Raw genomic sequence first — 11,692 nt, forward strand, 5'->3', positions numbered from 1 at the left:
AGCTGGCCGCGCGGCCAGACCGAGCAATCGGGGGAGAAGGGCCTTGGTAAGAGAGGTGACCAAGAACCCGATGGTCACTCTGGCTGAGCTCCAGAGATCCTGTGTGGAGATGGGAGAAACTTCCAGAAGGACAACCATCACTGCACCACTCCACCGATCTGGGCTTTATGGCAGAGTGGCCAGACGGAAGCCTCTCCTCAGTGAAAGACACATGAAAGCCCGCTTGGAGTTTGCAAAAAAGCACCTGAAGGACTCTCAGACTGTGAGAAACAAGATTATGTGGTCTGATGAACCAAGATTGAACTGTTTGGCTTCCGTCTGTGCCTCAACACAATCCTGTCTCTGAGCTCTGCAAGCAGTTCCCTCGACCTCATGGCTTGGTTTTTGCTCTGATATGAATTGTCAGCTGGGAGACCTTATATAGACAGGTGTGTGCCTTTCCAAATCATGTCCAATCAATAATTGCATTTACCACAGGTGGACTCCAATCAAGGTGTAGAAACATCTCAAAGATGATCAAGAGAAATGGGAGGCACCTGAACTAAATTTCAAGTGTCATAGCAAAGGGTATGAATACTTATGTCAATGTGATATTTCAGTTTTTTCTTTTTAATAAATTTGCAAAACTTTCTAAAATCCTGTTTTCTCTTTGTCATTATGGGGTATGGAGTGCAGATTGATGAGGGAAACATGAATTTAAACGATTTCAGCATAAGGCTGCAACATAACAAAATGTGAAAAAAGTGAAGGGGTCTGAATACTTTCTGAATGCACTGTATGTATGAAAGTATGTTGTTAATTTACATGCAAGCGAACATCTTATCTCCCTGCAAGCCAGAGGTAGAATTTATTTTTCTTCACCTGCTCACACCGCCACTGGCCCAGACTTATGTACACTGCAGCTGGTAGGTGTGACCCGCATGTGACGTCACCGCCAATAAACAAAGCCACTGATGCTGTGCTGTGCACTATAGTACAGTGCCCACCGTTTCGCGGAATTTCACGTCGTACTTGCAAAGTCACAATTAAATCATCATTTATTGTTGTGCTGTCAATTCCAAGAGTCGTACCTAATCCGGAATTTTTAAAATCATTTCCCAAAAAGACAATGGTCTTCTACAGGAGCAGATAGCTCATGTTAAACGCGATGGATGAAGTCTGAGTTAGGTAAGGCTCCCCTCGTTCATATAAGATGCTGCCCTAGGCCTACCCTCGAAAATAAATCAAAATCCACATGTTTAATCTGTTCCCTTGGCAAGATCTTTGATATTATAACCAAACTGTTTGCACGAAATCAACAACTGAAAAAAGGCCACAGGCCTAAGGCAATTGAAGTTCTGCATCAGAAATCTTTGTAGATGGAAATAAAATGATTTCTCTTGGGCTTTAATTCAGAAAATTCACATCTCTCCATGAGCACACACACACGTGTATCGAAGGTATACTAATAGAGTGCCGCTCTGATAAATAATACACTGGTGTTGATTGTGCAAAGTATGGATGGACTGAAGGAGAAGATGAACAAGTGGAAGAATGTATGAAGACAAAAGGTCTGAAGGTGAATATCGGAAAAACGAAGGTGATGGCAAGTGGTAAAGCATGTGGTGAGGTGGAAAGAACTGGGAAGTGGCCATGTGCTGTGTGTAGGAAGGGTGTCGGAGTGAATTCCATTCAATGTACAATGTGCGCTGAGTGGGTTCATCAAAAATGTAGTGGTCTGAGAGGGTCATTAACGAGTGTGGCAGCTACATTCAAGTGTAAGGTGTGCACAGAGGGAGCTGCAGATGGAGGAAATGTTGAGTTGGATCTTGGAGACGGCGTGGAGCTGGAAGGTGTGAAAACATTTTGCTACCTCGGAGACATGCTGAATGGAGAAGGTGGATCAGACTCGGCAACGGTTGCTGGAGTGAGATGTGCATGGAAGAAGTTTCGGGAACGGAGTGGCGTGCTGATGTGGAGGGGAGTGTCGTTGAAGCTGAAGGGAAAGGTGTATGCTGCATGTGTGAGAAGTGTTATGATTTATGGGAGCGAGACATGGGTCATGAACGTGGAGCAGCAACGAAGGCCGGAAAGGGTGGAAATGCGAATGGTTCGGTGGATGTGCGGAGTATCGTTGAGAGAGACGAAGACAAATGATGAATTGCGAAAGATGATGGGAATAGATCCTGTGATTGATGCTGTGAAGAGGAACAGGTTGAGATGGTTTGGTCATGTGTTGAGGAAGGATGAAAGTGACTGGTTGAGAAGAGTGATGGAAATGAATGTAGAAGGAAGTAGAGGACGGGGAAGACCGAGAAAGACTTGGCTAAAGATGGTGGAAGAAGAAATGCGGGCAAGGGGGTTAACAAGGGGAGATGCAGAAAATATGGCAAAATGGAGGAGATCGTCATGGGGCCCACAAGGCTAACCCCTGCTCTCACAGGGAAAATGGCCTGATAATGCTTGTTGTTGTTGTTGTTGTTGTTGTTGTAGTCAATACTTGTAGAAGCGCCTTTGGCAGTGATTACAGCTTTGAGCCTCTTGGGTATGGTTGTATCAGCTTTGCACATCTTCTTGGGTATGTCTGTTTAAACCTGTTCTCATTTGTGGAGTTTCTCCCATTGTTCCTTGCAGATTTGCTCAGGCTCTGTCAAGTTGGATGGGGAGCATCGGTGAACGGCAATCATCACGTCTTTCCACAGATTTTAAATGGGATTCTGGTCTGGGCTTTGGCTGGGCCACTCAAGGACTTTCACATTCTTGTTCTGATACTATTCCAGTGTTGCATTGGCTGGATGCTTGAGGTCATTGTCCTGTTGGAATGTAAATTTTCACCGCAGTCGCAGGCCTTTTGCACTTTGAAGCAGGTTCTCCTGAAGGATTTGCCTGTATTTGGCTCCATTCATTGTTCCCTCTATCCTTAGAAGTCTCCTAATCCCTGCCATTGAAAAGCATCCCCATAGCATGATGCTGCCACCACCATGCTTCACGGTAGGAATGGTGTTAGATGGGTGATGAGCTGTGCTCGGTTTCCGCCAGACATAGCGCTTTTGCATTCAGGCCAAAGAGTTCAAGTTTCGTCCCATCAGATCACATAATATTTTGCCTCTTACTCTGAATCTTTCTCGTGCCTTTTTCTCAGGAGTGTGTTATGTCTGGCTGCTCTCCCATAAAGCCGAGACATGTGAAGGGCTGCAGAGACTCTTGTCCTTCCAGTAGGTTCTCCTCCCGAGAAAAGGGTATTTTATGGTGCTGCTCTTCTTTGTCGATTAATATCCATGTTTCTCCATACCAATGTCTTCGTTCTGTCTTTGTTCTGCATCTGATTTATGTAAAGCTCCTCCATGACCCTTGATTAAAGATACAAAAACAAAACATGATCATTAATTGAACAAGTACAAAAAGTTTTAATTAAAACAAAAGCCGCGTCGATGTTACACAATGCCTAGATGCAGCTGTGCCTATAACGTCGATGTTATAGGCACAGGACATTCCTATTGATTCGATTACTTGATGTTATTTTTGTGCAAAGTGAAAATATATCTCGGCAATTTCCCGTGTGTGGCGACGAATTTTTAATATATCTCGGCATTTTCCCGTCTGTTATTTCAGGCGGTGTATGACTGACCATGCCGCGATTTAAAAAAAATATATCTCGGCAATTTCCCGTGTGTGGCGACACGTGAACGAAGCTATGCTCCTCTCTCCACATTATTGTGACGACGTATAAATTAAATATTTCATCGTGACAATTGTCATCAAATGGACGAATTTTTAATATATCTCGGCATTTTCCCGTCTGTTATTTCGGGCGGTGTATGACTGACCATGCCGCGATTTAAACAAAATATATATATCTCGGCATTTTCCCGTCTCTTATTTCGGGCGGTGTATGACTGACCATGCCGCGATTAAAAAAAAAAAAAATCTCAATGGACTTGAAGTTACAGGCCTTTGAGAATTCATTTCGTTCTATAAAGGGCAACTTTCATCGGATTTTCTTCCCGTTTTTTTTCAACCGAGTCTAAAACGATGTTAGCGACTGTGAAAAATGAAATGATATATCGAATTTGATTTGAAATAAAACTGTGTGAGAGAGGAAGACACCACGGGCCTACAAAACAGGCCTCAAAGCTATGCGAGTTAATAAAATGGTGGATATTTCTTTATATGAAGGCTCTCCCAGAATGGGTGGAGCTATGGTTCCCAGAATGGGTGGAGCTTTGAGGTTTTGTCTTCTCTGCAAGAACAAGAAGAACAAGAAGAAGAAGAAGAACAACAACAACAAAAGCAGAGGGCACTCTATGAGCAGCGTCTGCGACGCTGCTAAAAAGAAAATTATATTTTTCAGACAACTTTTCATAAATGTGAAAGCAAACCCAAATATCCTTGGCTGCGATAGGCAAGTCTAAGTTATATCGATTTTGGCTAAAAAATTTTTGGCTAAAAGTAGAAATCTGCTCACTCACCAGTGAAAGAAGACACATCTAAGATGGTATGAAAGCTCCAGCTACTGAGCAGGAGACAAACCACAAATTTATGGGAGAGGAAAAGAAACGGGAGTTATTCCACTCACAAAATGGATGTCAAAACTACTGTGCACTGCAACACCACATCCGAACTAAGCTTCCCCTGGTCATAGTTGCCTTTTGCGCCCAGCAAGCCGAAGTTCACAGGATAAACACGCAGCCTTCTGGGAAAGAGGTCTGTTCAGTAGAGTGTAATTACTGAACAAGCAAAGTCTGTTACTGGTCATGTGAATCACATACAGTGTGGTGCTCATCCTGAACTGCAGTCCAAAAATCGAATTTCATACTTGATATGATGAGCAAGAAGTTATGTAAAAACGTTTTCAGTAAACAATGTACGATGCAAAAAATATACTGAAATCAAGGTTTTCTCTGTTAGAGAGTCAGATGACAAAGGAAAGTGATGCTGATCCACAAAGGTGGAATTTGACCTGAACAAATGATAAAAATACACATGACAGGATGCAGAGTGAATTACAAGGATGACAATTAACAGCCTCTCCAGGGCATCTCAACCTTAGAATGAACAACACAGACTGATTAAAATAGCTATCTCTCTTCCTGGTGAGGCTAACAAACAGATATTGTTTTCCTTCTGATATGTACGTGGTGTTCCTGTCTGCCGTGCCAGCATTTCAGCTATAGAACCACCTTTAGAGGCCATTTTCCCCCCGCAGAGCAGGGATTGGCCTTTTTTGGGCACCGTGGTCCCCTTTTTGAAGCAACGTTTTATGGCCGGATGCCCTTTGTGCCGCCAACCCTGTTAGTCGCCTCTTGCGACACACAGGGAATTATCGGTGAACTGGTACTCAATTTGCCGACCTCGGAAGGATGACAGGCTGAGTCAACCTCCCTGGCGTTAATTCAGTGATAAACCGGGATTCGAACCCAGGAACCTAGGTATCCCAAGCAGGCACCCTAACCGCTAAGCCAACAAACCCAGGATCCTAGGATCCCAAGCCGGCACCCTAACCGCTAAGCCAACAAACCCAGGATCCTCGGATCCCAAGCTGGCACCCTAACCCTAGGCCAACAAACCCAGGATCCTCGGATCCCAAGCCGGCACCCTAACCGCTAAACCAACAAACCCGGCATCCTCGGATCCCAAGCCGGCACCCTAATTGCTAAGCCAACAAACCCAGGATCCTAGGATCCCAAGCCGGCACCCTCACCGCTAGGCCAACAAACCCAGGATCCTAGGATCCCAAGCCAGCACCCTAATCGCTAAGCCAACAAACCCAGGATTCTAGGATCCCAAGCCGGCACCCTCACCGCGAGGCCAACAAACCCAGGATCCTAGGATCCCAAGCCGGCACCCTAATCGCTAAGCCAACAAACCCAGGATTCTAGGATCCCAAGCCGGCACCCTCACCGCGAGGCCAACAAACCCAGGATCCTAGGATCCCAAGCCGGCACCCTCACCGCGAGGCCAACAAACCCAGGATCCTAGGATCCCAAGCCGGCACACTAACCGCTAAGCCAACAAACCCAGGATCCTAGGATCCCAAGCCGGCACCCTTCCCGCTAAGCCAACAAACCCAGGATCCTCGGATCCCAAGCCGGCACCCTAATTGCTAAGCCAACAAACCCAGGATCCTAGGATCCCAAGCCGGCACCCTAATCGCTAAGCCAACAAACCCAGGATTCTAGGATCCCAAGCCAGCACCCTCACCGCGAGGCCAACAAACCCAGGGTCCTACGATCCCAAGCCGACACCCTCACCGCGAGGCCAACAAACCCAGGATCCTAGGATCCCAAGCCGACACCCTAACTGCTAAGCCAACACCAGGCTGATGGCTAATCTATGGGGGAAGACCAAAAAAAGGATTCCTGGGAGATCCTGCTCTCCGTAGAGGGATAACCAACGTGAACGTTGGCATTTCAGCTATGAAGGTTCAATATCCCATGGTATCTTTTTTAAAAGTGTCAGCCATTGTGTGCCGGTATCTTGTTCAAATTCCCTGCTTGGCGTCAGCTGTAAATTTGGCATCGACCTGCAGGTGTGTAGATAAAGCATACAGGTGTGATGGACTGAATGGTCTCCACCAACACCGACATTTCCTTGTACTTTATAACACAAACAATTTGCCTCACCAACTGAAACGACGCGACACCAAGCTGGCCAACCACTGTTGTGATTTAATACCATTAATAAATAACACTTTTGTACTTCCTAATCAATAAATGATATTGCCAATGCATTTGTGAAACTGCAGAGATAACCTTGCTAAGAATCAGAGGTAATAGGTGTGTTGCTGCTTTCTAAATGGACAAGCATGCTTGCTCGTGCCAGAAAATGCATTGAAGAAACACCTTTACATTCATCAAATATCAATACCTTCGGTGTGGGCCACACCTTTGTCAGTGGAACAAGTGATAGGAGGGTACGAAAGAGATTTTGATGTCATCAAAGACACGTAAAGAGGGGAAACAGAAATGATTCATGCTAACAATTAACACTATTGTATTATCAGGAAGTTGCGAGAATTCTCAGGAAGTCGCGAGACCTCCCATATGGGGATGGCACGGATACTCCAAAGGTTCAATACAACACAACGCCTTAAAAAATACACCAAGATACAAACTTATAAAACTATAACGTACTTAACATCATCTATGGAGGATTTCACATCGAACTAGAACGGCACTCAGTGGAGAGCATACCTCCACCTGGTTAGCCATATCACTCAATGGTGAAGAATCACTTGAAAAATTAAATAATTCTCATATCCGAATCCATATTCAGATCTTCACCAAAATCGAATCGAACCGTCCTTGTCAGACACCCAACCGGTCCACCAAGTTTCGTCCAAATCCGTCTACAACTTTTTAAGATATCCTGCTATGTATCGTTTTTGCCCCGATTTCCCAATGGTGAAGAATCACTTTAAAAATTCTAGTAGCCGGATCCGAATCCGGATCTTCACCAAAATCTAAGAATTTCGTCCTTGTGACGTACGCTACATCTCTGCCAAATTTCGTCCGAATCCGTCCACAACTTTGTGAAATATTTTGTTCACAAATGGACAGACAGACAGACTGACAGGGGTGAAAACATAACCTCCATCCACCTTTGATGATAGAGGTAACTGATCTTTCTGATCTTTCCAATAGCAGTTCCAACTGCAGTATCATAAAAATAGATATTTAACGTAATTTGACCTTGACCTTGACCTAAATGCATGTCCTTGAGTTCTGGCGATCTCAAAAGTATCACCAAATGAATGGGCATCCCCAATTTAGTTGGAAATGACACCTATAAGCGCGTTTGAACATTAGACCCGGTGGACTGGCGGCCATTTTGGATTTGACCTCTCACGGTCCTCAGAGGTCAAATCTGACTTCCCTCCACATCTGAAAATAACGTTATGGTATGCACTGACTATGTTAGAAATTTCATAATTTTCTCATAAAATGCACAATTGTTGTTGTTATCCGCTGTACGAGCCGGTGCAGCCTCGGTCTGCTCGCTGCAGCCACAGCACTGCAGCAAAAGCCTTCAGCAACTGCATGGGCCGGACTCAATCTGTCAACATTAGTTGGCCTCATGCTGGTTACCTTTTGCCTTCATTGGGTGAACTTTTCCCTGTTTGGGGATGTGTTGGACATTGAAAGTTATTGGCCTCATGCTGGTTACCTTTTGCCTTCATTGGGTGAACTTTTCCCTGTTTGGGGATGTGTTGGACATTGAAAGTTATTGGCCTCATGCTGGTTACCTTTTGCCTGCGGTGGGTGAGATTTTCCCTGTTTGGGGACGTGTTGGACATTGAAAGTTATTGGCCTCATGCTGGTTACCTTTTGCCTGCGGTGGGTGAGATTTTCCCTGTTTGGGGACAAGTTGGACATTGAAAGTTATTGGCCTCATGCTGGTTACCTTTTGCCTTCATTGGGTGAACTTTTCCCTGTTTGGGGATGTGTTGGACATTGAAAGTTATTGGCCTCATGCTGGTTACCTTTTGCCTTCATTGGGTGAACTTTTCCCTGTTTGGGGATGTGTTGGACATTGAAAGTTATTGGCCTCATGCTGGTTACCTTTTGCCTGCGGTGGGTGAGATTTTCCCTGTTTGGGGACGTGTTGGACATTGAAAGTTATTGGCCTCATGCTGGTTACCTTTTGCCTGCGGTGGGTGAGATTTTCCCTGTTTGGGGACGTGTTGGACATTGAAAGTTATTGGCCTCATGCTGGTTACCTTTTGCCTGCGGTGGGTGAGATTTTCCCTGTTTGGGGACGTGTTGGACATTGAAAGTTATTTGCCTCATGCTGGTTACCTTTTGCCTGCGGTGGGTGAGATTTTCCCTGTTTGGGGACAAGTTGGACATTGAAAGTTATTGGCGTCATGCTGGTTACCTTTTGCCTATATTGGGTAAGATTTTCCCTGCTTGGGGACGGGTTGGACATTGAAAGTTATTGGCGTCATGCTGGTTACCTTTTGCCTGCGTTGGGTGAGATTTTCCCTGTTTGGGGACGTGTTAGACATTGAAAGTTATTGGCCTCATGCTGGTTACCTTTTGCCTGCATTGGGTAAGATTTTCCCTGCTTGGGGACGTGTTGGACATTGAAAGTTATTGGCCTCATGCTGGTTACCTTTTGCCTGCGTTGGGTGAGCTTTTCCCTGTTTGGGGACGAGTTGGACATTGAAAGTTATTGGCCTCATGCTGGTTATCTTTTGCCTGCATTGGGTGAGATTTTGCCTGTTTGGGGATGTGTTGGACATTGAAAGTTATTGGCGTCATGCTGGTTACCTTTTGCCTGCATTGGGTGAGCTTTTGCCTGTTTGGGGATGTGTTGGACATTGAAAGTTATTGGCGTCATGCTGGTTACCTTTTGCCTGCATTGGGTGAGCTTTTGCCTGTTTGGGGATGTGTTGGACATTTAAAGTTATTGGCGTCATGCTGGTTACCTTTTGCCTGCGGTGGGTGAGCTTTTCTCTGTTTGGGGACGTGTTGGGCATTGAAAGTTATTGGCGTCATGCTGGTTACCTTTTGCCTGCGGTGGGTGAGCTTTTCTCTGTTTGGGGACATGTTAGACATTGAAAGTTATTGGTCTCATGCTGGTTACCTTTTGCCTGCGGTGGGTGAGATTTTCCCTGTTTGGGGACGTGTTGGACATTGAAAGTTATTGGCCTCATGCTGGTTACCTTTTGCCTGCGGTGGGTGAGATTTTCCCTGTTTGGGGACGTGTTGGACATTGAAAGTTATTTGCCTCATGCTGGTTACCTTTTGCCTGCGGTGGGTGAGATTTTCCCTGTTTGGGGACAAGTTGGACATTGAAAGTTATTGGCGTCATGCTGGTTACCTTTTGCCTACATTGGGTAAGATTTTCCCTGCTTGGGGACGGGTTGGACATTGAAAGTTATTGGCGTCATGCTGGTTACCTTTTGCCTGCGTTGGGTGAGATTTTCCCTGTTTGGGGACGTGTTAGACATTGAAAGTTATTGGCCTCATGCTGGTTACCTTTTGCCTGCGGTGGGTGAGATTTTCCCTGTTTGGGGACGTGTTGGACATTGAAAGTTATTGGCCTCATGCTGGTTACCTTTTGCCTGCGGTGGGTGAGATTTTCCCTGTTTGGGGACATGTTAGACATTGAAAGTTATTGGTCTCATGCTGGTTACCTTTTGCCTCCATTGGGTGAGATTTTCCCTGTTTGGGGACGTGTTGGACATTGAAAGTTATTGGCGTCATGCTGGTTACCCTTTGCCTCCATTGGGTGAGATTTTCCCTGTTTGGGGACGTGTTGGACATTGAAAGTTATTGGCGTCATGCTGGTTACCCTTTGCCTCCATTGGGTGAGATTTTCCCTGTTTGGGGACGTGTTGGACATTGAAAGTTATTGGCCTCATGCTGGTTACCTTTTGCCTGCTCACACCCAAAATGTGGGGCCTTTTCCTTGCTGCGGTTCAGCCGTGAGAGAAACAGGTACAAACACTTGAAAATATTGATGTGGATTAATAAGGTCCCAACTATCAAACTAAAGGGCTTATTGTAAAAGTGCAGTACAGGTATTTATACCAGAGCTTGTTAGATGAATGACATCTACAATTCAGGTATTTCTATGTCTGTCCCTGTGGTCCACCTGAAGGCAGGTAAAGAGACAGGACACCCAGCTCAATATCCATCCGAGAGACAGACACTTTGTGATGAAGCAACCTTCACCTGCAAAGTACCAATTTATAGTTGGGTCAGGAATCAAACCTCGGCTATATAACCAGCCCAAAGGTAAGTGTGCTACCTGTGTACCGTTTCGCCGGACAAGAGGACCTCATCATTGCAAATTCTGTCTTTGTAAATCAGTCCATGTCTGGTACAAGCGTTGCTGGCGCTTCGCCCCACAGAGAGAAAAATTCCTGAGGCATTGCTCAAGACGCAGCTGCGGCATATCGCATTGCTCGGAATTTAAAACTTCATGGTCGTCTAGACAACATCAAAAGAAGAAGAAGAAGCACATGAATCAGTAAATGTGAGTGCAATTAAATAAAGAGCGATGTGATCATGATGGTGTTCAGTTGACGAACCCTTGGCCGAAGCCATTGCATTCCCCGCGTCTTGCTCGATCCTGGCCCGAGCTCCTTGAAACCGAGCGAAGAGGAAACGGCGGGAAACCGGGAGTCTTCAAACAGGCACCCATCCTCCAGGCATTGATCCCGGAGCTGGTCCCACCTCTGGCCCACAAATGGCGCCACCGCCGTGCGTCCGGCTCCGAGAGCGCGTCGGCGCTGCAGATGCCGCGAAACGCGTGCGGAGATTCCATACTCGGGCATCGCTGGCGCTTCTGTGGCGATTCTCTTTCCTCAGGATCCTCTCGCTTATTAATCTCCGGCACTTGCGATCGACAGATTTATACTATACAGTATTTTATTTCTGACGTGTTTCTTTTTCCCCTTCGGGTTCGCTCTCCGACTCCCCGATCTCAACGCATTGCGGACTTCGAAGCCACGCCCAGGATGAGGAAGTTTGCCCCGCCCAACGCTCCGCCCCTACTTTTCACAGATCTCAGTTCCTTTTCCTTTACTAGCAACAGGGCTAGCAACTACTAGCAACGCCCCTATGGGCGGGGCTTCAATTGGGAGGCCCAAATGAAAAGGCAAAATATCAGAAGTTGAAGGCTTTTTTATTTTAAACGATTTATATAAACATCCGTTAAATCATATCACACGCAAGTCATCAAAATCTAAACAGTATTTGTG

General features: G+C 45.7%; 1 protein-coding gene across 2 annotated transcripts in view; it reads right to left on the bottom strand.

Annotated features, from left to right (window-relative positions):
* Window positions 1–11,446, bottom strand: part of CAPN11 (calpain 11) — a 101,509-nt gene extending 90,063 nt beyond the window's left edge. For both annotated transcript variants that reach the window (XM_068129462.2, XM_068129461.2), the window contains exon 1: window positions 11,021–11,446. In XM_068129462.2, the coding sequence (XP_067985563.2) occupies window positions 11,021–11,266 (246 nt within the window). In that variant the 5' untranslated portion in view covers window positions 11,267–11,446. The remainder of the gene's footprint in view (window positions 1–11,020) is intronic.
* Between the last annotated feature and the right edge of the window lie 246 nt (window positions 11,447–11,692).

Source organism: Myxine glutinosa, chromosome 9 (genome assembly GCF_964187855.1).
Source record: "Myxine glutinosa chromosome 9, kmMyxGlut1.1, whole genome shotgun sequence".
In the NCBI taxonomy this organism is placed as follows: Eukaryota; Metazoa; Chordata; class Myxini; order Myxiniformes; family Myxinidae; genus Myxine; species Myxine glutinosa.